The sequence below is a fragment of the Mastigoproctus giganteus genome, chromosome 4, assembly GCF_048544385.1.
Source record: "Mastigoproctus giganteus isolate SK-2022 chromosome 4, ASM4854438v1, whole genome shotgun sequence".
NCBI classification, from domain to species: Eukaryota; Metazoa; Arthropoda; class Arachnida; order Uropygi; family Thelyphonidae; genus Mastigoproctus; species Mastigoproctus giganteus.
The window spans coordinates 84179776-84206310 of record NC_143578.1 but is presented as its reverse complement, the minus strand read 5'-3'; the positions used below and the strand labels follow the sequence as shown (position 1 = coordinate 84206310).

Sequence of the window (26535 nt, the reverse complement as noted above, 5' to 3'; positions counted from 1 at the left end):
TTGTCTGACAAATTTGATAGGATATTATGATGTGGTTACAAAGGAACTGGATGCAAAAAATAATTTTGATATCATATATTTGGATTTCAGGAAAGCTTTTGACACTGTTGCGCATGGAAGACTATTGTACAAATTGGAGCAGAATGGTATTAAGGGTAAGTTGCTACAATGGATAAAAGGATGGTTAAGTGGGAGGAGACAGAGGGTGGTAATCAATGGGTGCTGCTCTTCTTGGACTAATGTTATTAGTGGAGTCCCACAGGGTTCTGTGTTAGGTCCGCTGTTGTTTTGTATATTTATCAATGATATTGATGAAGATATATCAGGCTTAATGTCGAAGTTTGCAGATGATACAAAGGTTGGCAGGGTTGTTAATGACAGTAATGGCAGTGTGCTACTGCAACAGGATCTAGATAATTTGGGCAGATGGGCTAAGAAGTGGCAACTGAAGTTTAACCTTGAGAAATGCAAAGTACTGCATATGGTTAGAAGTAACCCCAGAGAAACATACCAACTGTGTGATACTACACTTAAGGTGGTAGAAAATGAAAAAGACCTGGGAGTAATTGTGCAGTCAGATATGAAGTGTTCTGAGCAATGCAGACAGGCTGCCAGGGCAGGTCATGGGGTTTTGTCAATGATATATAGGAATTTTGCTGGCAGGGAAAAGGAGGTGATTATCCCTCTGTATAAGGCAATGGTCAGGCCACGCCTTGAGTACTGCGTACAGGTCCTCATTTTAGGAAGGATGTAGATTTACTTGAGCGTGTACAGAGAAGGGCAACAAGATTGGTGAGGGGAATGAAGGGATCCTCTTACCAAGAGAGGCTTAAGTTCTTCAAATTGCAGTGGCTGAAGACTAGGTACCCGTGCGGTGATCTGATTGAGGTATATAAGGCCTTGAATGGGTTGAGCACGCTGAATTCTGATGGGATCCTTCCACTTGTTCAGATTACGAACCTAAGGGGGCATAAATTCAAATTAAGAAAAGACAGATGTAGAATAGATGTGCGGAAATTTGCCTTTAGCCAGCGGGTGGTTAATTGCTGGAACAAACTTCCATCTATCGTTGTGGAAGTTGATAGGTTGAATAAATTTAAGGAGGAACTGGACAGGCATTTGGAGGGAATGGTGTGATTTTTTTTTTTTTTTTTTTTGGCTGATGCTGCATAAGCTCATACACTTGCTTTCTTGCATCACATTCCACTGCTTCTACTACTAACAGCCTTATAGCGAACTGCGTTATAACGGGAGCCTGCTGTATATACCAGGGGTGGCCAACGAGTCGATCACGATGAATTTTAAATATACAATCATCCCTCGATTTGGTCACCTTGTGCATTGTAATATTTGTGATGCTAGATCGCGGCACATTTTGAAGGAAAAAGTGGATCACATCACAAATTAAGTAGGCCACTCCTGGTATATATACGATACAATGAATCATATTACTGACAGTTACTAGAGCCTGCTGTACTGTGAGTACTCTGCCCTTCAGATACTGGCAGGTGCTCTTGGAGCAGTCTTTATATACTGTATTAGTTTACTAACCTACTCTTCCTGGCCTTTCCTCCATGCTACCCCGTGCACTATTTCAGCAAAAACCTTCCCCCCCCTTCTATTTTATTTTTTTAAAGTGCCCTCCCAAAAAAAAAAAAGCTCAAGTGACTGTGGGGGGATGCAGTCTACTCTACCTTCCCGGCCTTCCTCTTCACAGAAATATATGGTAACTAGGGTTTGATGGTTCCACGGGCCCCCTAGGCCAAGTGACCAGATCAACATAACCCTTGACGAACATGCACTATCTGGCTTTTACAGAGTTTTTTTTTTTTTTTTTTCCTACAAAGTAACAATATGGAGTTTGGGGGGGGGGAACCCCCAGGCTGGATGACAAGAATACCCAAAATCTCATCAGAGAAAATTATCCTATTAAAGGCAACCTAGATGTCAGAAGGCTGCCCTTAATCAGAATCTCTGGCTGAACCATCAGAATTTTGCCAAATTAAAATACCCTGGCATCATGTTTAACATAAACCTGACATTCCATTCACACCTTGCATAACTAACTAAAAAGGTTTGCAGGTATGCAGCTACAGTTTCTCTGTACAACCTTGAACAAGGTTGTCACAGAGAAAATTTAAGAATGTTCCACTCCCACATCAACACCAGTACCAACGTTACCTTTATTTTGGAAGTTGAAGAGAATAATAGAATATATCTTTCTTGAATATGCTTATGAGGATTTCAGAGTAATTTGTGGTTATATGCTGCGTTAATTTAATAGTACAGTACACAGGAAAGCTACATGTACTAGATCTGTTCTCAGTTTTAATTTAAAACATCTAAACAACATGAAATATATGGATGTTACAATTCAGTCCCATCATTAACTTTAAAGGAATCAGAACAGGATGCTGTCAGCCATTCCCAACAACTCAACATCCTTTTCACACAGGCAGGTTGAGAAACCTGTAGTAAGAACTTTCAGATCATCTTGACTCCTTTCACACACATGACATCACAGAAGTGGGTCTCTGAACCATGACAGGCAAAATTCCAGAATATTTGCAAAAAAGGTTTCATTTCAGCTTGACCTGACTGTCGGGCAAGGTGGAATGAAATCTATACAGTGAGTAACATATTATTTTATTATTTATAATTTTTTTCTGTTTATACTCCAGGATGACCAAACGGTCAGAGGAGTTCACAAGTACCGTATTCAGCAGTCACAGGCTTGAACCATGGTCACTCAAGGCACGTGTACTTATCACCCGTGCGCCTGACCACTAGGCTACGGTGGCCTAATATCTGTATCTATTTCAGTCCAAAAGCAGTAGCTTGCCCATATTTCATTAGAATCACAGGTTTCACAGCTCATCAAATTTGCTAGGTACAGGCTGGCAAGACAAAGAAAAACAAGAATAGCATATATCAGCACCAAATGTTTTCATTTTTCTGTTCTGTTTAGAATTTTAAGCCTCATGCCATTTGTGTTAACATCCCGTTAGTACTTAATTTTTCGAGTAATTTAGTTTTCAGTGTTATTTTAAAATTAGAGCATCTAAATATATTATTAAATATACAGTTTATTTTAATGAATTTGGTTAGTTATTTGCCACTGTTGGAGGAAGACAGATAACTAGTTGAGAACTTCAGATGACTAGTTGATTTCATGTAATATTTTAAAATTGCCATTGTTTTCCTTGTTCAGAATGCATCATATAATTATTTTCAAATAAAATTGTCAAACAGTTTTTCTTAACACAGTTTAAGAAAGGTGTTAATTTTATTCATGTAATTATTTTTGAGCAGTTATTGATTTTATTTTATATAAAGTACTATTATATATTGATAATATATTCTCTTTTTTTACTTTTATTTTTTAGCTGATGCCTATCTCTTGCAGTTGCAAAAATATGATATGCCTCCATCAACAGCTTTAGCTCCAATTAGTGGTATTGGAACGACTACACCAACGCAGACATCGTCTGTACCTCAGTTGTCTTCACCTCAAACACCGACAGTTTCACAATCAACTACTTCAATTACTCCAACTACTCCAACAACACCTACAACTGCAATTCGTACCCCTTCTCTTATATCTGTACCCACTGCTTCTCCTGTCTCTTCCACAGTTCCAACTCCTGTAACTGCAAATGCTCAGATTATACGGAGGCCACCAACTACCCAGCAGAGTTCAATTGCTCAACCTCGCACACCAGGTATGTATTAACTGACTTAGATAGCAATGGCAACATCCTTTATTGATGTGGTGCGTTACACACCAATTTCCAGGAACTGATTTAAATCTGGTGGAATTAAGTAGGGCCCTGTTCAAAGCATACATGCAAACCATGTATGTATACTTTGAACAGAGTAAATTTTATTTTCTTCCAGATATTCAAACAAGGTTGGATTCACCAGAAGGAAAAAAAAAAAAAAAAGCACCTCCGTAGCCAGGTGGGCAGGAGCAGCAGTGTGTAGCACACTCTTCTTGATTAGACTGGGGTTCGAGCCCATGACCACCAAATACAGAGGATGCAGAAAGGTCAAGAAATGACCACCGCATATCCCCGGAGCAATATGGCCTTAGTTGCTAATGCTCCTAAAAACCAAATAAACAAACAACAACAACAAGAAAATAAGAATATACGCTTCGATTAAGAATTCTGTTTACTACACTAGATGACATGGATACTTCGTCTTATCATCTGCCTTCTTAAATATAATTAAAGGTCATTGCAATTTAAGTCCGGAAAAATTTCTGAAATTTAAAGATTGAATTAAAAAATTTAATGTGATATAAAACATTACTATACAAAATTGTGCTGTAAATTATATGGGTCAGTAATCGCATAAATATGAGAAAATCAGAAAAATTGATAGCTGTGTAGGTATATGTTAAGAAGAGTATTTAAGATCAGCAGTATGTATGCAGCAGCATTGATAGTGTAGCAGAGAATATTGTGTTGGTGAATCTAGAGTAGCAGTTTTACTCATCTGAAACATGTTCTTTGAATAGTAAACAATATAATATGGCATTGAATTAAGTCAAAATTTAATAAATTTAAATTAAACTAAAAAGAATGAAAAAAAATTAAAAAATGAAATAAAGTTAAGTAAGAAAAGCAAACTAAGTAATTAGTGCCATAATGCCTCAGGCTGACTTAAAATTAAATGGTGTTTTTTATGATGCACGCAAAATGTGAGAGTGGAAAAAGTATGATGGTAAGTTGGAGTTAGTAAATAAGTCATTGTTCATCCCGCTCAGAAAGGCAACTAGTTCTTGTGGCACAACAGTGTCTCCTAGCTTATTTCAGACTTTTTGTGCCGACCACGCTACCCAGGTGGGTAAAGTGCCACCTGGCAACCCAAAGGTCGCAGGTTCAAATCCTGCCTCTGGCTTGGATCAGAGTAAAATGCAGAAACTTTGGGAGGTGAATTATGGCCACAGAAGCCAATGTGTCAACAACTAACAAAAAAAAAAAAAAAAACACCTTTTTGTGAAGACATTTCTGCTGAAACATGGCATTGTACAGATTAACCAGGCAACCTACTTTCCCTATTTAGCACTAGTGTACTTCTTTCCCAAGGTGAAAATTGCTCTCAAAGGAAAGAGAGAACACGAAGAAAAAATGTAACTGTTCTACTCAAGATCATCTCTTTGGATACCTTCACTGACTCTTTTCAGAAACCCTTAGGATGGTGTAATAATTGTGTTAAATTGGGTAGTGATTACTTCGGGGAGGGGGGTAGAATTGAGCTCCTTTACTTTGTGTTCTTTTTATTGCAGCAGTTTGGGAACTTTATTGTTGCACCTCGTATTGTAAAACATATGCTCACTGAAAATGAATTCTTCCTTTTAAATGTGGGAACTAATACATTTTCCACATGCCTACCTGGTTCTTTACTGTACTGATATTTCTAACTGCTCTTCCTCCCTTTCCTCTCTTCATTCACCTGGTTATCTGGAAGTGGTCATTTCCCTGCTATAACTGCCTATGTAGTGGCAGACTGTTCTTTTCAGGTTATTGCAATGAAAAATTGATGAGGCCAACTGGAATGCCTTCTAACATCTGGCAGAATTTAACATCACTGCAGTCAGTAAGGAACCCATCACTGATGTTGTGATATACATCTCAAATAAAAAAAAATTGTCAATGCTCTGCCATTCCAAAAACATCTTTCAGCATTCAATTTCACCATTCAAGCACTCTGGTGGAGTGCAGAATGCATAAAAACAAGAAGGCACTATATAAGGCTTGTGGGATATTCCAGTTATAACCCATCACAGTTGATCTCAATCTTATGCATACACAGATGTACGTTATGTTTGACTTTGGAGCCAAAAGGAATCATGGATCCATTCTATATCCTTTATTAATTAGTCTTTAAATGGTCTGAGACAAAGTACAGAAAACAAAGGACAAATACATATCATACCTTTCATCAATCTTGGAATACAATAGATATGCTATTGAATATTCAGCTGCAATAGCTGTTGCTCTTAGGGGAATCATTTTGTAAAATCTCTGCAACATAATTTTATTCATCATAGTCCTTAGTCCTGAAACAGAAGAATGAAAAGTCAGTATCATAATTAGTGAAGATTCCTGCTGGAATCTTCACTAATTATGCATTTGTTCCATCTAAATTAGATTATAGGTCCCAAGTATATGATCCACTAGAAACAGTGTACATCGATATTTGGGTCCCATCTATTATCAGCATTTTGAACATCTCCTGTCTAGTTTTTTTTTAGTGAAATAAATGAGCCATTTTTATTATGGAATCAGTTTCAATAAATCATTACAGTGCTTTCACGCTGAAAAACCCCCTTACCTGCCTGCCAACTAGATGTAGACATTGATTTCCGAGTCACTGTAGGAAGTTTGCGTTTGCATAATGCCTTTCAGGCTTCCAATCATCCATTTGGTTTTCACAAACAAGAGCTACTCGGAGATTTCCATATTATGGTAGACAACACTGCCCAATCACAGAAGCATTCTCTTCTGCCCCTGGCCTGTTATTTACTAGCATGGAATTCTCCCTTAAGAACTAGGGCATATCTGGTCCTCCGCCTTTGGACTAATTGGAACTTGATTCAGCATATACAGGGTGTCTCAAAAATATTGGTACCATTTAGGGGGCGGGGGGGGGGGGTTAGGTAACATCTAAAGGAATGTGAATGGCATAGGAACCCATAACCGGAAATGTCATGGGAAAGTAGTAGCAGAAATGACATAAGACACTAATTAGTGGCAAACATTTATTTGACATAATATTAACAATGGAGTACGAGATGGGTGCATTTCATGATGTTACAACAGTTGCTCGAAGGTTCCACCATGAGACGCGATGCATGCATGACACCAACGCAGCATGGATTGCCATACACGGTCAAACACACCTGGAGTTTCTTTGACAGTAGCAGCAGCGCAGACGGGTCTCGCCACGAGATCCATTTCTGTCTCCACAGGCGATTCATACACGATAGATTTGAGGGTCCCCCACAGAAAGAAATCAAGGCTCGATAAATCAGGTGAGCATGGGGACCAGGCAAAGGGTCCACCACGGCCAATCCATCGACGCCCAAAATGCCTGTTCAAATGGTCACGAACACACCTTCCATAATGGGCAGGCACCCCCTCATGTTGAAAGCAAATGTTGCATCTCACATTTGCTGGAACATCGTCAAGTAATCCTTGTAGAACTTGTTCAAGAAAGATCCGATATTTAGCGGAGTTCATACGGGATGGTAATAGGTATGGGCCGACTAAGCAGTCACCGACCATACCAGCCCACACATTTATTTCGAAGGCGATGTTGTGCCGCATGGAGGTGCACACCGTGTGGGTTGTCGTGAGCCCACACATGAGCATTGTGCTGATTGAATAAACCTCATCCGTTAACAAAACATAGGCTGGAAAATTCAAGTCTTGAACGCTTTCTTGGGGAAACCACTGTGCAAAAGCCACATGTGCAGGATGATCTTGGGGGAGCAGTAACTGAACCCTTTGGAGATGAAAGGGGTGTAAGGAATCGTCATGCCAGACACACTGTACACTGCAACGAGACACTCCTAAGGCAGAGGCAATGGCGCGTGTGCTGGTAGTAGGAATATTCTGGATGGCATTCAACTTTCTTCCATGGTGGGAGTTTCCATTGAACGTGGTCTGCCTGCGTTACTCCTGTTACCTCTAAATGACCCATAATCGCACAAATTTTGATGCACACGTGCAAACAAATGGTGGTCCGGTATATGTCTGTCTGGGAAGGAAGTGTTCTCCCTAAATTCGTTGAGCGGCTCGTCCATTACCCTCTGCTAATCCATACACTAGGTGCATGTCTGCCGGCCCACAGTTCGTATATCAATGCATGCTGTTTGTCAGCCAACTACTGCTTGAATGAGTAAACCAGAAATTTTCTCTCTCGCAAACTGATGAACAGCACCATGTACCCACTTATGGTGATGTTTCCGGTTATGTGTTCCTATGCGATTCACATTCCTTTAGATGTTACCTACCTCCCCTAAACGTTTGTACCAATATTTTTGAGACACCCTGTAGAGCTATGAATACTCTGGCTTCGAGCCATCTTTGTAAGACAGCAAGAACTCAGAATTATCTGTAGGATCTGCTGCCCTTTCCATTTACTCCTTAATAGGAAAAGTAGATTGTTAACCAAATAAGCAGAAATTAAAAAAAAAAATGATGAGCAGATTCCATGTGAATGTAGCAATAAACATTGAAGGCTTGCATGTTGTAATTAGCCTTAAATACATAAGAACTTGTCAATATGAACTGTGTTGTATTGCATGCACTGGTTCGTTGGGTGTATTATGGATTTTATCATTGATGAAATATGCAACTTATCCAGTCCTCTTCCAGGTTCAGCAGATGATATATTCTCTTTATAAACTTGTCTTCAGCATCTGTTGCTTCTGCTTCTTCTTTTTCTCTTCTGGATCTATAGCCACATTACAATTAAAAATTACTGATGTCGTGGCTACTGCAGGATGGAAATTGCTAATTTGGTAGTCAAAATAGCAATTTCCACCAAATAACCTTGGCCTATCTAAGGAAAGGCTGTTTTCCTCAGCGAGTGTTTAATGGATAAGACTAATCTCTTTTGTCAGAAATGGAAGAAGATAGCAGAGAACCTATTTAACTAAGGATGAAGCTGCTTTGCCAGGCCATGAGTCTGTAAAAGACAGGTCAGCTTTGTTTCTTGGTGCTAATGCTTTAATTTAAATTAAAGTCTATGATTGTATATCATTCTGAAAATCCCTGGGTATTCAAGCAACAACAAAAGTTTTTCAGAGATAAATTGTGAATATACTGGAAGTCCAGTGCATGGCATGAAAGACCAAGCGGATATTTATTGAATGGGTAATTGAAGTTTTGACTACTGCTGTGAATATCTGATCGCAAGACAATCTGGTTGTATTCTTTGGAATTCAAATTTGATTTCATCAGGTGATTTCCTGCCAGCCAGTACCACTTCTTTGTTACAGCTGATAGATCAAGAAGTGATACACAACTTGAGGCTCTATGAAGAATGTGTTTAGGAAATGCCATGAAGTAACGCCAAGTAGTGAGGGCAGCGAGCAAAGGAATTTTGGAACAAAAGGCTCAACATTCTGGGAGCTGTAAGAAGCATTTTTGCATCATGGCAAAAAGTTTAAATTTGCAGCTTGAATGCTGCTTGGAAACCTCTTTGGGCAGCCACCAAGCAATATTTCCAAGACTATGAAGGCTAGTGTAATATTAGCATTAGCATTAGTAGAGGCATATGATGCAAGAAAGCAAGCTTATACAGCCTCAGCCAACCCCCCACCCCCACCCACCCACCCATTACACCCATTTGTTCTAAAAGGCTGTTCAGGTCTTCCTTGAATTTATTATTATTTTTTTTTATGTAAACCCCAAACACGAGAGGTATTAGAACCTATAGTACTTAGTACCGTGCTTGGATTGGAGGTTGAGAAGACAAAAGAAGATATTTGTTGACATTGGACTTGAACTTCTGTAGACTGTAATTTTCACGAAATACATATGAAGGAAGCTTGTTCCAGAAAACGGCAGTTGAATGAATAAACGAGGAAGATGAAAAGTTGGTTCTGTGAGTTTGAACCAAAACTGGGACAGTAAATGGATGTTGACTGGTAGCGGCACGTGTTCGGGCTGTTTTGAAAGAGAGAGAGAGCGGGAATTATAGAGCCAATTCAGAAGAACAGTGCCCATGGAAGTAACTGTAGAAGAGGCATGCAGCAGAAACAAGTATGTCTATAAGACAGCAAGTGAAGAGACTCTTTTAGAGATGAATCATCACTTAACCTAACTGCCCTCTTCTGAATGGAATCAAGAAGCCTGAGAGCGGTTTTGGGGGCACCACCCCAGATGTAGGAACAATATTCTATGGCAGGGTAGATTTGCGATTTATACAGAGTGAGCAGCTGTTTGGAAGAAAAGTAATGCCGAGAGCGAAAGAGAAAACCGAGTTTTTTAGATGCAGAGGAAGCAATATTTGCAATGTGCTTGTACCAAGAGAGAGATTAGAAGTCAGGGCAATCCCCAAAAGAGATATATCATTTTGCCTAGAAATCGGAGTGTCACTAAAGATAAGCATAGGAGCAGAAGAATCCTTTTTGCGAGATATAAGACAAGACTGAGTTTTAGAAGGGTTGAAATCAACTAAGTTGTCTTTGCTCCACTGGAGAATTACCCGAAGAACGGCATTTAAGGAATTGGTAGCAGATTTTCGAGAAGTTGAAGCTGATTGAACAGGGTAAGGTTTCTCAAAATGGAAAGTAGAATGCAATGTGCTATCATCGGCAAAACTATGGATAGGATTTTCAATCAATGGAAGAAGGTCATTAATATACAAGAGGAAAAGAGTGGGGGAAAGAACTAAACTTTGAGGGACACTGGCATTAGTGGAGAAGTTAGAAGACAGAGAGCCATCTACCATCACCCTTAGTGAGCAGACAGAGAGAAAACTGGATAACCAATTACTAAGAACAGTTGGCAAACCATAAGATGGAAGCTTGTTTAGAAGACCTTTAGGCCAAACACGATCAGAAGCCTTTGAGATGTCAAGAGCAACTACTTGTGTTTCACCGAACCTTTCCATTGAATTAGTCCATAAATGAATAACATAAGCCAGAATATTACAGTGGATTGACACTGATGGAATCCATGCTGGTGATCATTGATCAGACAGTAGGTTTCTAAGTAGTTTAAGAGTTGGCGGTTAATTGATTTCTCCATTACTTTAGAAAGAGTAGAATATGGGACAATGATTGGATGGGAGGGATTTTTCACCCTGTATAGGAACTGGCTGGATATGAGCAAATTTCCAAGCAGAAGGAATAAAACCTTTGGAATAAGGGAAAAAAAAAAAAAAAAAAAGGCTGCAAAGAACAGGAGTAAGTTCAGGAGCACAGGCTTTGAGAACAAGTGGAGAAATACCATCAGGACCTGGAGCTTTCTTAGCATCAAGATTCTTCAAAATCCTTCTGACATCCTTTTGACGGAAGACAACAGGAGGCATTGAATGGAGCATGTTTGGAATGGTGGAAGTTTTTTTACCAAGATCATTAGTACATGAGTTGGAAGAAAAATGGGATGCCAGCAAGTGACAACAGAACCATCTGGTTTTGACAGAGGTGGGAGCAGTGATGGGCACAAGTTGCAGCCAGTAGCTTTGGCAAGAGACCAGAATGCTTGGCTACCATTAGGGCAAGAAGCAAGTTTTCTATTCTTAGCCTGTTCAAACTCTAGTTTGGACTGATTAATAACTGCTTTACAATTGTTGCGAGCTTTGGTGTAGGCAGAAAGTGAAGAATTAGAAACAAACCAATTACAGTATGCAACATTCTTCTCTTGAACAGCCTTAGCACATGTATTGGAAAACTAAGATTTAGATAAAGGATGAGAGTTTAAAGTGGAGTGTGGGATAAAGGATTCCATTCCTCCAAGAATAATTTCACTGACACGATCTGAGCAAAGGTTGACATCAGAAGTTTTGAAACAGTAATCCGACCAAGGAAAAGAAGAAAAGAAATTTCGCAGGTCATCCCATTTTGCATTCTAGTAATGCCAAACAACACGAGGTTGAGAATAGCCATGAGATAAAGGCTCCATTGGAGAAGAGTCAATCAGTCAGTTGTGATCTGGAGTGCCTAATGGAACTCTCACTTTGACTTTGTACTTAGAAGGGTTGTTTGTGAGAAAAAGATCAAGCGTGTTGGCTGTATGATTAGGATTGTCCAGTATTCTTGTAGGTAAATGAACAATCTGTGCAAGGTCATTAGTAATTGCAAAAGTCTCAGCATCTCGACCAGCTGGGTCGGTGTGACTAGAAAACAGAAACCAGCTGGAGTTGTGAACATTAAAATCACCAAAGAAAATTACCTCACTTTTAGAAAAGTTGGGCTGGAGAAAGTCAAGTTGCAAAGAGAGGAAGTCAAAAAGCTCCAAGTGATTAGTGGAGTTGGGAGAATGGTAGAGACCACAGATGAATTTTACAGAATGAGGTAGAGAGATTTTAACCCAGAGAAGATCAAAGAGAGTAGATTCCTAATTGCCAAGTCTCTGACAGGGAATATCAGAATGGACATATGCACAAGTACCACCTTTGAGGCAAAAGGAATCATACAGCAAATAATTTGGGCATCTGAGATGAGCTGTAGTTGAATCAACCGATAACTGAGATTCTGTCAGAAAAAGTACATGGGGTTTGGCAGACTGAAAGTGGAAATGAACATCGTTAAGATTAGAATTGAGACCACGTATATTTGTGAAATGAATTAGGAGGTGCTTGAGAGGTTTAGATCTTTTCGCAGATAAGCTTGCTCTATTAGTTTGACAATTCATGGTATATTCAATAGTAAGAAAAAGTGGGTGGGACATGCTGTATGAAGTAATGAAATTTTTGGATATGGTGTACACATGGTAAGATATTCCCAGATCCTTGATATAACATGGCCTCGACAATGCTTCGCGCATACACTCTACTCGGACTCCCTCCATTCACTATCTGGCAGAGTAGAGGTAGCAAGATTATACACTAGCTGATCCGGAAACCTCCTAGAGAACCAATAGGTTCGGTCCGGTGTACTAACTAGCGGATAGCCTGCGAACACCATTTTAGAGCTGTACCTTCGAAATGTAAGGAAAATTGGATCTCGCCACGATGTTCATCATAACCTCAAAAGTCATCAATCATACTGCATGATGGAAGAGATGGGAAAAGGTTGACCGTAACTTAGCTCTCTAGACTAAACATGGGTTCCACCACTTGAAGCCTCCAATAAGCAAAGTGGTAGTATTCCACCGGTTGATGAGAGTCATCTACCACCTAGTAAATTTAAGCTATCAACTTCCACAACAACAGATGGAAGTTTGTTCCAGCAGTCAACTACCTGCTTCCAAATGGAAAATTGCTGCACATCTATTCTACAACTGTCTTTCCTCAATTTGAATTTATGCCACCCTCCTCAGGTTCGTAATCTGAGGAAGAATCCCATCAGCATTGAGCCTGTTCAACCTATTCAAGGCCTTATACACCTCAATCACATCACCATGCATAGTGTCCAGATGTTGCAATTTGCAGAATCTAAGCCTTTCTTTGTAAGAGGACTCTTCATATTCCTATCACAAAACTTAGCCGTCTCTTTACTCGTTCTAGCAACTCTGCATCCTTCCTGAAATAAGGCCTCCCGCCCGTGATCATCATCATTATCAGCCTTTTTCAATCCGCTGTAGGATGAAGGCCTCTCCAGGAACTTTCCAGTTCCTTCTGTTTTGTGCAATGGCCATCTATTTAATACCCGCGAACTCGTGAATTTCATCTGTCCATCTCCATCGTTGTCTTCCAGGTTTTCTTCTAGTTCCTCTTGGGTACCATTCTGTTATATACCTAGTCCATCTGTCATGTCTTTGAGCTATGTGTCCTGCTAAAACCTTTTAGTTCTTTAGTTTTTATAAGAATGTTCTTTACTTGAGTTTGTTGCCTAATCCATGTTTCTCTTCTCATCTAACAGTCTGATTACCAGTATAATTCGTTCCATTCTTTACTGTGTAGCTGTCAGCTTCTCTTCCATTCTATTCGTGAGTGCCCAAGTTTCACTTCCATAAGTCATTATTTTACGTTTCAGGCAAATTGGGATATTGTTCCTCAGTATGTGACTATATTTCCTGAATGCTATCCATCCAAAATTTATTCTTCTCTTGACTTCCAACCATTTATCATTATTACAGCTAATGACTTGTCCCAGATAAGTATATGAATCCACCTTTTCAATTACTGCTCCTTCAGTCATTATATCCCTTTCTGTGTCATACTTGTTCATTTATTACTTTTATTTTAGCCATATTCATCTTTAGTCCAAAATCCTTACTAAATCATTTATGCAAATTTTCCTCTGCATAACTGATTAAGATTTTCCTCTAATTCTTGGGGATCATGGTTTGTGATCACAATGTTATCTGCAAATCGTAAATGGTTTAGGTACTCTCCATTCACATTGACTCCTTTCTGCAACCAGTCTAATCTTTTGAAAGCTTCCTCAAGGGCAGCAGTAAACAATTTCAGAGATATTGTGTCTCCTTGTCGAACTCCTTTCTCAATTTTAAATTTGCTACTGTCTTTGTCTAGTCTAATTAAGGAGATGGAATTCTTATATATTTTCATCAAAATCATAATACAGTGGATTCCAGTTATTTGGGCCTCCGGTTAATCGTGGAAGCTGTTTATTTGGGGCAAATCTTAAAAAAACAGAACCCAATCAAGAAAATAGCCAGGGTTTACTTCACTTAATTGGAACAACATGCCGTGTAATCGGGGCAGGAGACCGCAGCACTGGAGTTTACACTACGATTGTCTCCAATCGTACCACATGGTTCAGTCGGATTTCTGGATGTCATAACCATAAAACAATAAAAACAATTACCAGTCGCCTATTTATTGGGCTTTTCTCGGCTATCATAAACGGATAATAAACTTGATCTTATTGAATTTGCGATAAAATACCGACAACTGGAATTCTGTGGGTTTTTATGGTGAAATGTGTTTACACTTCCATGAAATCTTAAATCATCTAAAAAAATTAATTTTCAGAATTTCTCTTCAGTCCTATTTTTCAAGCTTCGTAATTTGTTACTCCGTTCTCACTTGTGTGTATCGTGTTACTTGCAATTTGTGTGTGCAGTGTTCTTTGTTATTGATTGCTTATCTTTTTACTGTTTTAAATTTTAACCCCCCCACCCACAAATGTCAGTGAACAGAAATGTCAACTAGTTAGTATGTACATATTACAGTATGTATTAATTGTTCCGATTATCATGTATATTCTTCCGATTTTCATGTATCATTTAATTTTTTAATTGGTAATGTAATAAAGGGTATATTTGTGCTTAATATATCTTTACTTTTATAGCCTGTGGATAATATTCCTCCTATTTTCGCTAATTAGAATCTTTCTTTAATACAATTAAAATTAAATTCACAAACGTGATCACAATGACCAGGGCTTACTACGTGTTGTATAGTGAATGGTACTTTACTATGGTGAGTCCATCGTAACGTGATTTGATTGTACAGTGAACCAATTGTAAAGTAGGGGTCCATTGCAATTTTAACTATTTAGGTGAAACTTCGGATAATTGGGGCAGCTGCTTAATCAGGTCAAAATGCATTAGTCCTGATGTGTCCCAAATAACCGGAATCCACTGTATATGGGGTATCTGTGCATTGTCTTTCCAGTGCCTGTAACATTGCCGTATGCTGTATGGAGTCAAATGTCTTTTCATAATCCACAAATGCCAGGCATAATGATGTTTTATATTCATTTGCTTTCTCCATTAGATGTGATATTATGTGAAGGTGATCCATAAAAGCCAGCTTGCTCTTTCAGTTGATTCTCATCAAGTATTCTTTCTAATCTGTTAGTAATGACCCTTGTGAATGACTTGTAGATGTGGGATAACAAGCTAATTGGTCTATAATTTCTGATTTATATCTTTTCTTATGCAGCAAAACTATGATTGGCATTTGTGGATTATGAATCCACAAATTAAGATTGTGGAATAATCCTTAGGATTGGAATAATCCTAAGGATTATTCCAATCCATAGATGTCATGCCTTTTCTAATGCATTTTGTGAAGAGTCTTGTCAGTGTCTGTGTCATGTCTCTTCCTCCCAATTTTAACAACTCTACAGTAACTTCATCCTCTCCCGGGTCTTTCTGATTCTTCATTTTCTTCAACGCATGTTCTACCTCATCAGGACGGAAACCTCATGAGCTGCCCTGAACGTCTGTCTGCTCTGCTCATAGAACTTTATATCTGACTGCACAATCACCCATCTACCTGGTATTTTTCATTTTCCATATCCAGAGTGTAGTACCACTCAATGGGTATGTTTAATCTGTGATTTCATTTATAATCCCATTTTGAATTTATCAGTTTAAACTGCTGTTCCTTAGCTCATCTGCCTAATTTTTTTAGACCTTGTTGCAATAGCTTACCCTGATTACTGTCATTATCACTCTGCCAACTTTTATATCCTCTGCAGACTTAGACATTCATTAACCTGATATACCTTCATCAATATCTTTAATAAGTACAGAAAACAACAATAGGCCCAACATGAACCCCGGAGACTCCCCTAATAACATCAGTCCACGAAGGGTAGTGTATATTGATAACCACTCTCCACTGAACCTTTGCTTTATCAATAGCAATACTTGCCATACTGCTCCAATTTGTACAGTGGTCTTTTATGTGAGACAGTATCAAAAGCTTTCCTGAAATCCAAGTATGATATCAAAATTATATTTTTCCTCCAGTTACTTTGTTATTGGATCATAATATCCAATTATATTGGTCAGATAAGATTACTCTTTAACAAATTCATGCTGTGATTGCAGCATAATTGCATTCCTGCCTAGATGGTTCTGATTACTTCTCTAACCATAGATTATTATTTTACCTGGAACAGAAGTAATTACTTACGGCACCTTTTGATCCACTTTTGTGAACTGGGGATATATTTACACAACTCAAGTCTATAGGGACCTCTTCTAAATCCAAAGATGCTCTCATAATTATGGATAAGAGTTTGCTGCCTCCCTTGTTATAATTGGATTGGTCCCATCTGTCCTGTTTATGTTTATCTTTAATTTCTCTTACACCGGTTATTTCTAAATCATTTAGCTCCCTCTTAAAGTTTGATAAAACTTCTAGTATCTCCCTCCCTAAAGAACTCTTTATGCATGAATGTAGATGCAAAATATGTATTCTGTTTGTCAGCGACCTGAGCAGGATCATCAACAGGTAAACCATTGTCACCAAGTGGAGCAATATGGTTCAACCCCTTCCTTCTAATGTTAATAATTAAAGTAAAGAATTAAAATAAGTAAAGAGGTTGTAGCTGCTTTTATTTGCATTCTTTGCAAGAGCCTTATAATTTGCCTTAGCTTTCCTTGACCCCCTTTGTGACATGGTTACTGACTAGTTTATATGTAACATTGGCTTGTCTTATCACCTGGTAATTTATATGCATTTCATGCACTTTTCTTCATGTGACATTCATTTAGGCCTAAATCTTGAACAGTATTTCTTAGTTGGTATGAAAAGCCTGGTACTATCCAAGATTAAGTCCCTGAAGAATTCACATTTAGAATTCACCATTGGTAACATCATCAGTTGATCCCACTGTATAGAATTTTAAAACTCTCTGAGAACACTGTAGTCACCTTTACGAAAGCAAAATCCCTTCCTTTACATCTTTAAGTAAATCCATTTTTTTTTTTTTTTTTTGTCTATTAGTTCAAAGGAAATTATATTTTACTTTGTGTCTCAGGACTTTTTAATTTTTATGGATTGTCAATAAAATTGGAATATGTGATTTTGTTACGTATTTCACCAACTTGGCTATCCACATGCCTATTAGACAGAATCACTTTCATTGCTGTCTTCATCTGTCCATCAAATAGTAACTAAGTGATAGGCAATAAAATTTTCCCTTGGTTATTGGCTGATATGATTATTTCATGAGTGTGAGGCTTCAATATCTGCCGTCAGCACCTTCAGTTTTCCTTCATCAAGTGTTGCAGACAAGTTTTTCCTGCAGTGAGATATGGAAGTATATTCTGTAGCATTTGGCCACCAGCCCTGTACAATAATATGAAATATTTAATCATCTGAAGAATTTTAAAAAAAAAGTTGTTTCCAAGTGGTATTCTCTTTGTCTGCTGCTTACCATTTGCTGTGCTCTGCTTGCCTTTTTTTTTTTAAAGGCAGTTAAGTCAAGAAGTTAAAAAGCATGTGTGCTTTTTTTTTCCAAAGGGAATATTTCCTTTCACTTTTATTCTTCTTTACAGGGTGTTTCCTTGGGCTATAAGTCAAAGTTTTTGTGTGGTACGCAAGCATTAAATTTTCACCAGAACTGTTCTAAATTTAAAAAGTTAGCTATACTTGTTTGTGAGTTGCCACATGAGTAAATTTTGACCAATCATACACAGCAACAGTCAGCATTTAGAAAGAAAAACTATTGTGGGTTGATTTTTTTTTTTTTTTTTATAACTTTCTTCGTGATTAACTTTTTATAACTGTAAAAATAATTTTGTCATTGCCTTGGACCATTTGTCAAAATTTGGTGCTCCTTGCATTTGACAAGAAGAACCAAATGGGTTCTACGCCAAAGAAGCTAATTTTCATTTTGCAACAGCTGACCCTGTGAGCATTGGATTCATCACATCAAAGGATCAGCCAGAAGCTAGAGGATAGCTTCTGGCTGACTCCCTGGATTCAATTCATTTAGGGATTTAATAAAAAATCCTAAAATAAATTCATTTAGGAATTGAATAAATAAATATTAGCTTCTTATGGAAGTTATAAATAATTACATGGAATGTATTCAAATTTATATTTATTTGTGAACAAATATGTTTACTAAAAAATGAATAGCAAATGTTTAGAAAACGGTACTCACCTTGTATAAATCTGCAAAAATTTTTTTTTTTTTTTTTTTTTTTGGTAGATGGTGGTTAAATTTAGGTTGGAAGAAGCATTAAAAAGAACTAAGGCGGGGAATGGGGTCAAAATATTTTAAACAGATTTTAAAATGAGCGCAAGGAAGTAGAAATGCAGATCTCTAATCCTTGGTTGTCATAAAGAGGTTAAAAAATGTAAATGAAAAAAAAAAGAGAAGACAGGTGGTGCCAATAGTCATTACGAGGGACTTTCGTGAGTAAACCGTCATCAGTTAGCAAATGGAAGAGAAGTGTGCGCGTGTTGTATTTAAAGTTTATCTAAACTCCCATGATGCTCTTTTTGACATGTGAGAACTTTAGCTGCGAGAGGGTCCAAGCCTGTGAAAGGTTGAAGGGAAGTTTAGCGTTAATAATGTTTAGATCAGAATGGTGTCGGTACCATTCGATGGTGAGGGCTTCATATTGAAGAATTCTGTAGCTCGATCTAAGTTTAATAATAGTGATGGCAGAGTCAACAAGGAGGGTGTGGTTATGGGTTTGAGCATGGGTTGTTAACTCAGTGCAGGATTGACTTGTCTTGAAACCATTGAAGTGGTAGTATGCGCGGGTATTGGAAGTTTGGAAGTTTGGAATTGGAACCGAATTTGGTGGTAGTGCTGCCGATGTAAGAGGTGTTGCAGTTCGGTTGGCATTTTATGAGATATATTAAGTTATTGAGATCATTGATGGGATATTTGTGTGTATCTTTGTAAGAATTAAATAGGGAACCTAGTTTATTGTAAGTGGAGAAGGTGAGGGAGATGTCGGTATCTTTTAATGTACGTCGGAATTGTGCTGCGAGTTCACTATGGTAAGGGAGAACTAGGTGAGTATTTGTCTTGTGACTGTGACTTGTGTCTGGTGGGGTTATTAATATTGTTTTTAATACTGTTTTTCCCTATTTAATTCTTACAAAGATACACACAAATATCCCATCAATGATCTCAATAACTTAATATATCTCATAAAATGCCAACCGAACTGCGACACCTGTTACATCGGCAGCACTACCACCAAATTCGGTTCCTCCACAACTTCCAATACCCGCGCATACTACCACTTCAACAGTTTCAAGACAAGTCAATCCTGCACTGAGTTAACAACCCATGCTCAAACCCACAACCACACCCCCCTTGTTGACTCTGCCATCACTATTATTAAACTTAGATCGAGCTACAGAATTCTTCAATATGAAACCCTCACCATCGAATGGTACCGACACCATTCTGATCTCAACATTATTAACGCTAAACTTCCCTTCAACCTTTCACCAGCTTGTAACCTCTCGCAGCTAAAGTTCCCACGTGTCAAAAAGAGCATCATGGGAGTTTAGATAAACTTTAAATACAACACGTGCTCACTTCTCTTCCATTTGCCAATTGATGACGGTTTACTCACGAAAGTCCCTCGTAACGACCATTGGCACCACCTGTCTTCTCTCTTTTTTTTTTTCATTTACTTTTTTTAACCTATTTATGAAAACCAAGGATTGGAGATCTGCATTTCTACTTCCTTGTGCTCATTTTAAAATCTGTTTAAAATATTTTCACCCCATTCCCCCGCCTTAGTTCCTTTTAATGCTTCTTCCAACCTAAATTTAACCACCATCTACCAAAAAAAAAAAAAATTTTTTTTTTTGCAGATTTATACAAGGTGAGTACTGTTTTCTAAGCATTTGCTATTCATTTTTTAGTCAGATTTATCACGGTATTATAAGGTTACTATAATTTCACTATTGTCGAATATTTTTACATATTTCATTCTTCTTAAAGTTCATAAAATGATTTCATGGATGAGTCGGTATAAATACAAAAGCTACATTGAATCCATAGTAATAAACAGTTTCCAAAGCAGATAAAGATATTAAATATTCTAATTTTAGCAAATAGTGTTTGTTTTAAGAAAGGGTGAATGCAATAAACAGTTAATTCTAAATAAAATTTCTGCTGTTCAGAAAGAAGAGCCTTTATAATGTTAGATGCAAATTTATCATATAAACTGTTTAATTGTAATCTTGACGAAGCTAATAGCTAATACATTTGAAGCAATTTTCAAAAAGTATAAATGTAGTAAAATTTTAAAGATAATTTAATAGTATTCATGATAGTCATTCATTTATTAGTTCATTCATTATTGTATTAATGTATAAAATTGAATATTTTAAATCAAAATAGAATTTTCTTATAGGAGCAATAACACCATTACGGATGCCACTGGCAGCAGTTACTACGGCAGGGGCAGGTGTCCGTGGTAAGGTGTTTTTTCATAATGATTTAAATAATTATCAATAACCACACACACATAAAATCCTTATATTTACCCTGTAATGATTTTATCATGTATTAATATATGGTTTTATATTAATTTTATCATAATTTTATAATATAATAATTTAAGATGTGTATATATATATATATATATATATATGTTCAAATCGAAAAGTTCAGGAAATGAAGTAGTATTTGGTAAATAATGATGCTTATTATGTATTCTCCCATATCTGCTTCAGAGCAGTCTCCTTGACATTGTAAATGCTGATTCCAGTGTTCTTGCAATTTCTGGAAGGATGCATGATAGGCTTCTCTTCAAATTGATAAAGTTTCTGTGTCAAATTCTGGATAACTTCCTAGTCTTTGCACATTTGTGACATTCAAGGTTGAAAACAATCACAGGATTCTACATTTTGCATATGGCAGATGGTAGATTCAGTGATGGAGTGATTTGCAAGAAACTTTTGAATGAAAAGTGGTGAGAGTGCAGCAGTGCTTGTCATGATACAATCATCGATTTCCCGAGTGTCTGTTTCTGGGTGTTTTCTCTGAACAACATTGCATATTTATTTGCATGGTCAAACAGCAAACCAGTATTCTGTTTACTGTTTGACCGTGCAAACAGCAAACCAGTATTACTGGTTCACTGTTTCACCATGCAGGACAAATTCACAGTGAACAATGCCCTGTAAGTCAAAAATATATGATAAGCATAATCACATTTGAGCTATGCTTTTTTGGATCTTGAAGAAGACTGGGCTATTGGTACTGAAAGAGTTAATGTTTTTAACGTGTTCACTGCCACCTGGATGTTAAAGAACTCATTCGAGGTGCCCTAATTTTTGAACATCAAGGGGAAAAAAAAAAAATAATAAATATATATATAAATATATATATATATATATATATATATCAACATTCCGAAATTCACAGAATTCCAAAAATTTGTAGATAATGGTTGAAAATTAAAAGTTTGGAATTTGTTGCTAAAAGTGAACACTTATTTTTCTGCTGAGCTGTAAATCAGAACAAATCTTAATTTTATAAAAAGTTTGTTCATGTACTACATCAACACACACACACACACACACACACACACACACACACACACACACACACACACACACACACACACACACACACACACACACACACACACACACCAAGAAAAGTAAAAAGTGTGCCAAGTCTATAAACAAATGGCAAGCATTACTGCAAAGCATTCAATTAGTGTTTGCACACACACACGCACGCGCGCACACACACACACACACACACGCACGCACGCACGCACACACACACACACACAAAACACCTGCTAGGGCACTTTTTTATATTTATCCCAAACACTAAAGGTTGTTGAGGACGGAGAGAACAGAAGGCATAGATTATAATTTTCAGAAAGTACATAAGGATGGCAGGCTGTTCCAAAGAAAAGGAGAAATAAAAGAAGTGAAAAATTGGTTCACCAAGTTTTGAGTCCAGTGAATGGTTCTTGACTAGCTAATGCTAACATGTTTCAACTGGTTTGAGAGAAAGAGATGGAATTAGTAGTGCAATGGAATAGTAGTGTTTAATTGTGATAAATGAGTAGCTCAAAGGTTTTAATCACTTGTTAGGCATATATTTTTTTGCTTTTAGCTAAGAAATTTTACTTTTTAGTAAGGATATAACTAATTGAAAACTGCTATTGTGATGGTATAGTGTAACATATATCTTGAACTCGATAGCATAAAACCTGATAGTGTAATACTTAGTGTAATCACTTAGTTTAGGAATTTATTTGCTTATTATGTAGTATTTTCAATGAATAAATTAAAGTGGTTAATTTTATTAATTTTCATTTTGATTAATTAAATTGTATTTAAACGGAAATCATGGCACAGACTAGAGTAGCAAAGCAATGGGCACAAAGTAGCTGTAATGCTGTGGCTTGAGGATGAACAATAGGGGGCTATTCGCCTATAAACAAGGTCTAAAAAAATGTGAAACTATTGCAATGTATGCTGTTCTTTCTGGAACAGGATATGATACAGACACAAGGGATGTTTTCTGTGCAGTGTGTGAAGAAATTAGGCACCAACTCAGTTTTCTGATGGGTGTTTATGAGAGTTTGAAGAGTAGAGTAGATCACATTGAAGGAATTAAAATGGGGGCCCATCAAGCTCTCAGCTGCTGAACTCAATGCCAGCTCTCACCCTTGGGCATCATACAACACATCGACAAAAGCAGATGACGTACAGCAGATTTCTTTTAAGGGAATTTGGTGATATTGTTGTACACGTTGGCACCTAATGATATTAGGAGTAAGAGATCTGAGGACTTATTTAAAAGTACAAGGCAATGTTGGCAAAAGGTTGCAGGTTAGGATTGAATTTGAAAGTGCCTGCAATTCTGCCCAGACACAATATGAAGGAGTTATATGATGATAGTCTTGTCAATCAATTCAGCCCTGGAGAGATTGTGCAAGGCTCATGGGGTAGTATTTTCCAAGCATGGTCTGTTCTTGTTTACAGGGGAGACTGTTTTTACAGGGATGGGATAAAAATAAAACAGAAAGTGTCCAAGAATATTTGCTGATGCTATTAAGGCAGTGATAAGTGGGTCGAAAAACTGCTAGCTTGGCAGACTAATACATTAACCAGAGCTGTAGGCAGATGTGAAATTGATTCTTGCACTGCTTCTATTGGAAAGAAAATGCAGCAGCCTGGAAAACAAGGTGTTGGGGATTTCACGCTTTGCAGTAGGTCATAATTGAACAGGTAAATGGGCTGTGTAAGGGTAACTAAGAGTAAGAATATGTGCATGAATGCTTGCATGTACAGTAATGCCAGGAGCAGTTTTTAAAGAAACTTGGTGAATTTGAAGTACTGATTATGTCATCAAATGCAGACATCGTAGGGATATTAGAGACATGCTGCCACTCAGTTTGATGAATAACCAATGCAAACAAACTGAGTTTGTTTGCATTGGTTATTCATCGTGTCGACTGGATGGGTAACCAGTGCAATGTGGGGTCAGTTTGATGTCACTGGGAAAACAATATTGAGAGTAGGAGTGCATTGTATGCCTAATGACTGTGAGGAGTAACCAAACAGATATACAGAGAAATATAGCAGGCAAACGAGAATGACTTATGGGGGAGGTAAACTTTCTAGATGTTGACTGGAATTTGTGGGTTGGTCACTCACACACTAGCAAGACTTGTAGATTTCTTGGATAACTGTTTTCTACAGCAGCAAATTAGAGGCAACAAGAGGAAGCGATACTCATTATCGTGTTATCAGCAGTGAATTCACATGCATTAAGAATCTGCAGGTGGCCTACTGGGTGGCCATGATCACAGTGTATTGATGTGGAATTTAATTAAAGACGTAGCTACTGTCAAGGGTAAAGGGAAAGGTTTTTGATTTTGTAAGGGTGACCTCAGTGGTCTCAGTTTTTAAATTCTGTGCAGTGAATGACCAACTGATAATGTTACCAGCAGCAAATTCTAAATGGGAAGCATTCAGGGAAGTAATCATACAAGCTATACAAGTAATCATACAAGCTAGGCTTTTCATTCCAACGAGGACATACTGTTCAAGGCATTGACCTAAATGAATGTCAGATGAACTGTAAAGACAAGTGGCAGAGATGAAAAGTGCATGGGATGCATATAAATTGTCGAGTGATTCAGAAGCCAGTGGTAGATATAAATTAGTCTGTAATCAAGTCACAAAGGAGGTTTGGCAAGCTAAGGGAGAGTATGAGAAGTGTGTGGCAAAGAATGCAAAGAAAAGCAGCAAAGACTTCTATGCTTATATTAACAGCAGAAGGAAGGGATTGAATCACATTGGGCCACTTGGTGTAGTGGGTTAACTGTTAATTACCCTGCTTAGGTTGCTGGCAAATTGAATAGGTATTTTGCATCTACATTCATACATGAGAAATTCTTTAGGGGAAGGGATGCCAGAAGTTTATCAAACTCCAGTCAGAGCTAAATGACTGTGTTAACAGAAAGGAATGCTTATATTAACAGCAGAAGGAAGGGATTGAATCACATTGGGCCACTTGGTGTAGTGGGTTAACTGTTAATTACCCTGCTTAGGTTGCTGAATAGGTATTTTGCATCTACATTCATACATGAGAAATTCTTTAGGGGAAGGGATGCCAGAAGTTTATCAAATTCCAGTCAGAGCTAAATGACTGTGTTAACAGAAAGGAAAGTCGAAGAGGAATTTATTAAACTGAACATAAAAAGGCTCTTGGGGCAAATGGGATATTTGCATCACTGGACAAACAAAATTAAGAGAGGCAGCAAAGGAAGTAATCAAGCCTTTAGCCATAAATGAGAGTGTCCTTTGACTAAGGGTGGGTTCCTGTGGACTGGAGATGTGCAAATATATCCCCAATTCATAAATGGGATCAAAAGGTGACAGGAGTAATTACAGACCGCTTAGCTCAACATTTCTTCCAGTGAAAATAAGGGAGTCACTGGTTAAAGAATTAATGCAGGACCATCTGAAAAGAATGCAATTATACTGCAGTCAACATGGATTTGTTAAGGGAAAACAACTGCATCTTAGTAACCTAATCAGATTGATCTGACTGATCTTTCTAGTTACTATGATGCAGTTACCAAGGAACTGGATAAAAAAAAAATGTTATTATATACTTGGATTTCAGGAAGGTTTTTAATACTGTTGAATATAAAAGATTGCTGTATAAACTGAACAGTGTGACATTAAGGACAAATTACTGCTGTGGATAAAAGGATGGTTAATTGAAAGAAGACATAGAGTGGTTATCAAAGGTCACTGCCCTTCACGGACTAATGTTATTAGTGGGAACCCCCCCAGGGTTCAGTGCTGGGCCCAATGTTTTCAATATTTTTTAATGATATTGATGAAGGAATATTAGAGTTTGAAATGATAGAATGGTTTGCAGGTTGGTTAATGACAGTAATTAGAGTGAGCAACTGAACAAGATCTAGGAAATTTGGGTCAGTGGCTGAGAAATGGTAGTTGAAGTTTTACATCAATAAATGTAAGGTACTGCATATGAGCAGCTTTAATCCCAGAGTAACTTATCAACTGTGTGGTACTGCACTCAATGTAGTGTAAAATGAAACACAAATGACCTCTGGGTAATTGTGCAGTAAGGTATGATGAAATTCTCTGAGCTGTGCAGATATGCTGCCAGGATAGCTCATGAAGTTTTGTCAAAGATATACGGAAACTTTACTAAAGGAATAATAAGGTGATTATCCTTTTGTACGAGGACATGGTTAGGCTGCATCTTGTGTCTAGAGGTCTAGACACAAGATGCAGGTCTAGAGACCTCATAAAAAAGGATATAGAACTGCAGGAATATGTGAAGAGAAGGGAAACCAGATTGATGAAGCAAAGAAAAGTGTTCTCCTACTTACTAAGTTTCAGTCTGCAAATTGCAGCTTCTGGACTAGGCATCTGCAAGATGATCTAATTGAGGTGCTTAAAGCCTTGAATTGATTGAATATGCTGATTGCGATTGGTATTCTTCCTCTTGTTGAGGCCTACACACACATGAGGGGGTATAAATTTAAGCTGAATAAATACGGTTGCAGAATAGATGTTCAGAAGTTTGCATTCAGCTAGCAGGTAGTTGAGTGTTGATACAGGCTTCCATCTATTGTGGAAGTAGATGGTTTGAATAAATTTGTGGAAGAACTAGCCAAATTCTTGGAGGGTATGGATGGATGG

At 37.7% G+C, this 26535-nt stretch overlaps 1 protein-coding gene across 3 annotated transcripts in view; it reads left to right on the top strand.

The window, feature by feature from the left end:
* The window catches only part of Hcf (Host cell factor), a 722783-nt gene that overhangs the window by 289420 nt on the left and 406828 nt on the right, over nt 1-26535 (top strand). For all 3 annotated transcript variants that reach the window (XM_090372788.1, XM_090372787.1, XM_090372786.1), the window contains exons 8-9: nt 3387-3722; nt 20730-20792. In XM_090372788.1, coding sequence (XP_090228914.1) covers nt 3387-3722; nt 20730-20792 — 399 coding nt within the window. The remainder of the gene's footprint in view (nt 1-3386; nt 3723-20729; nt 20793-26535) is intronic.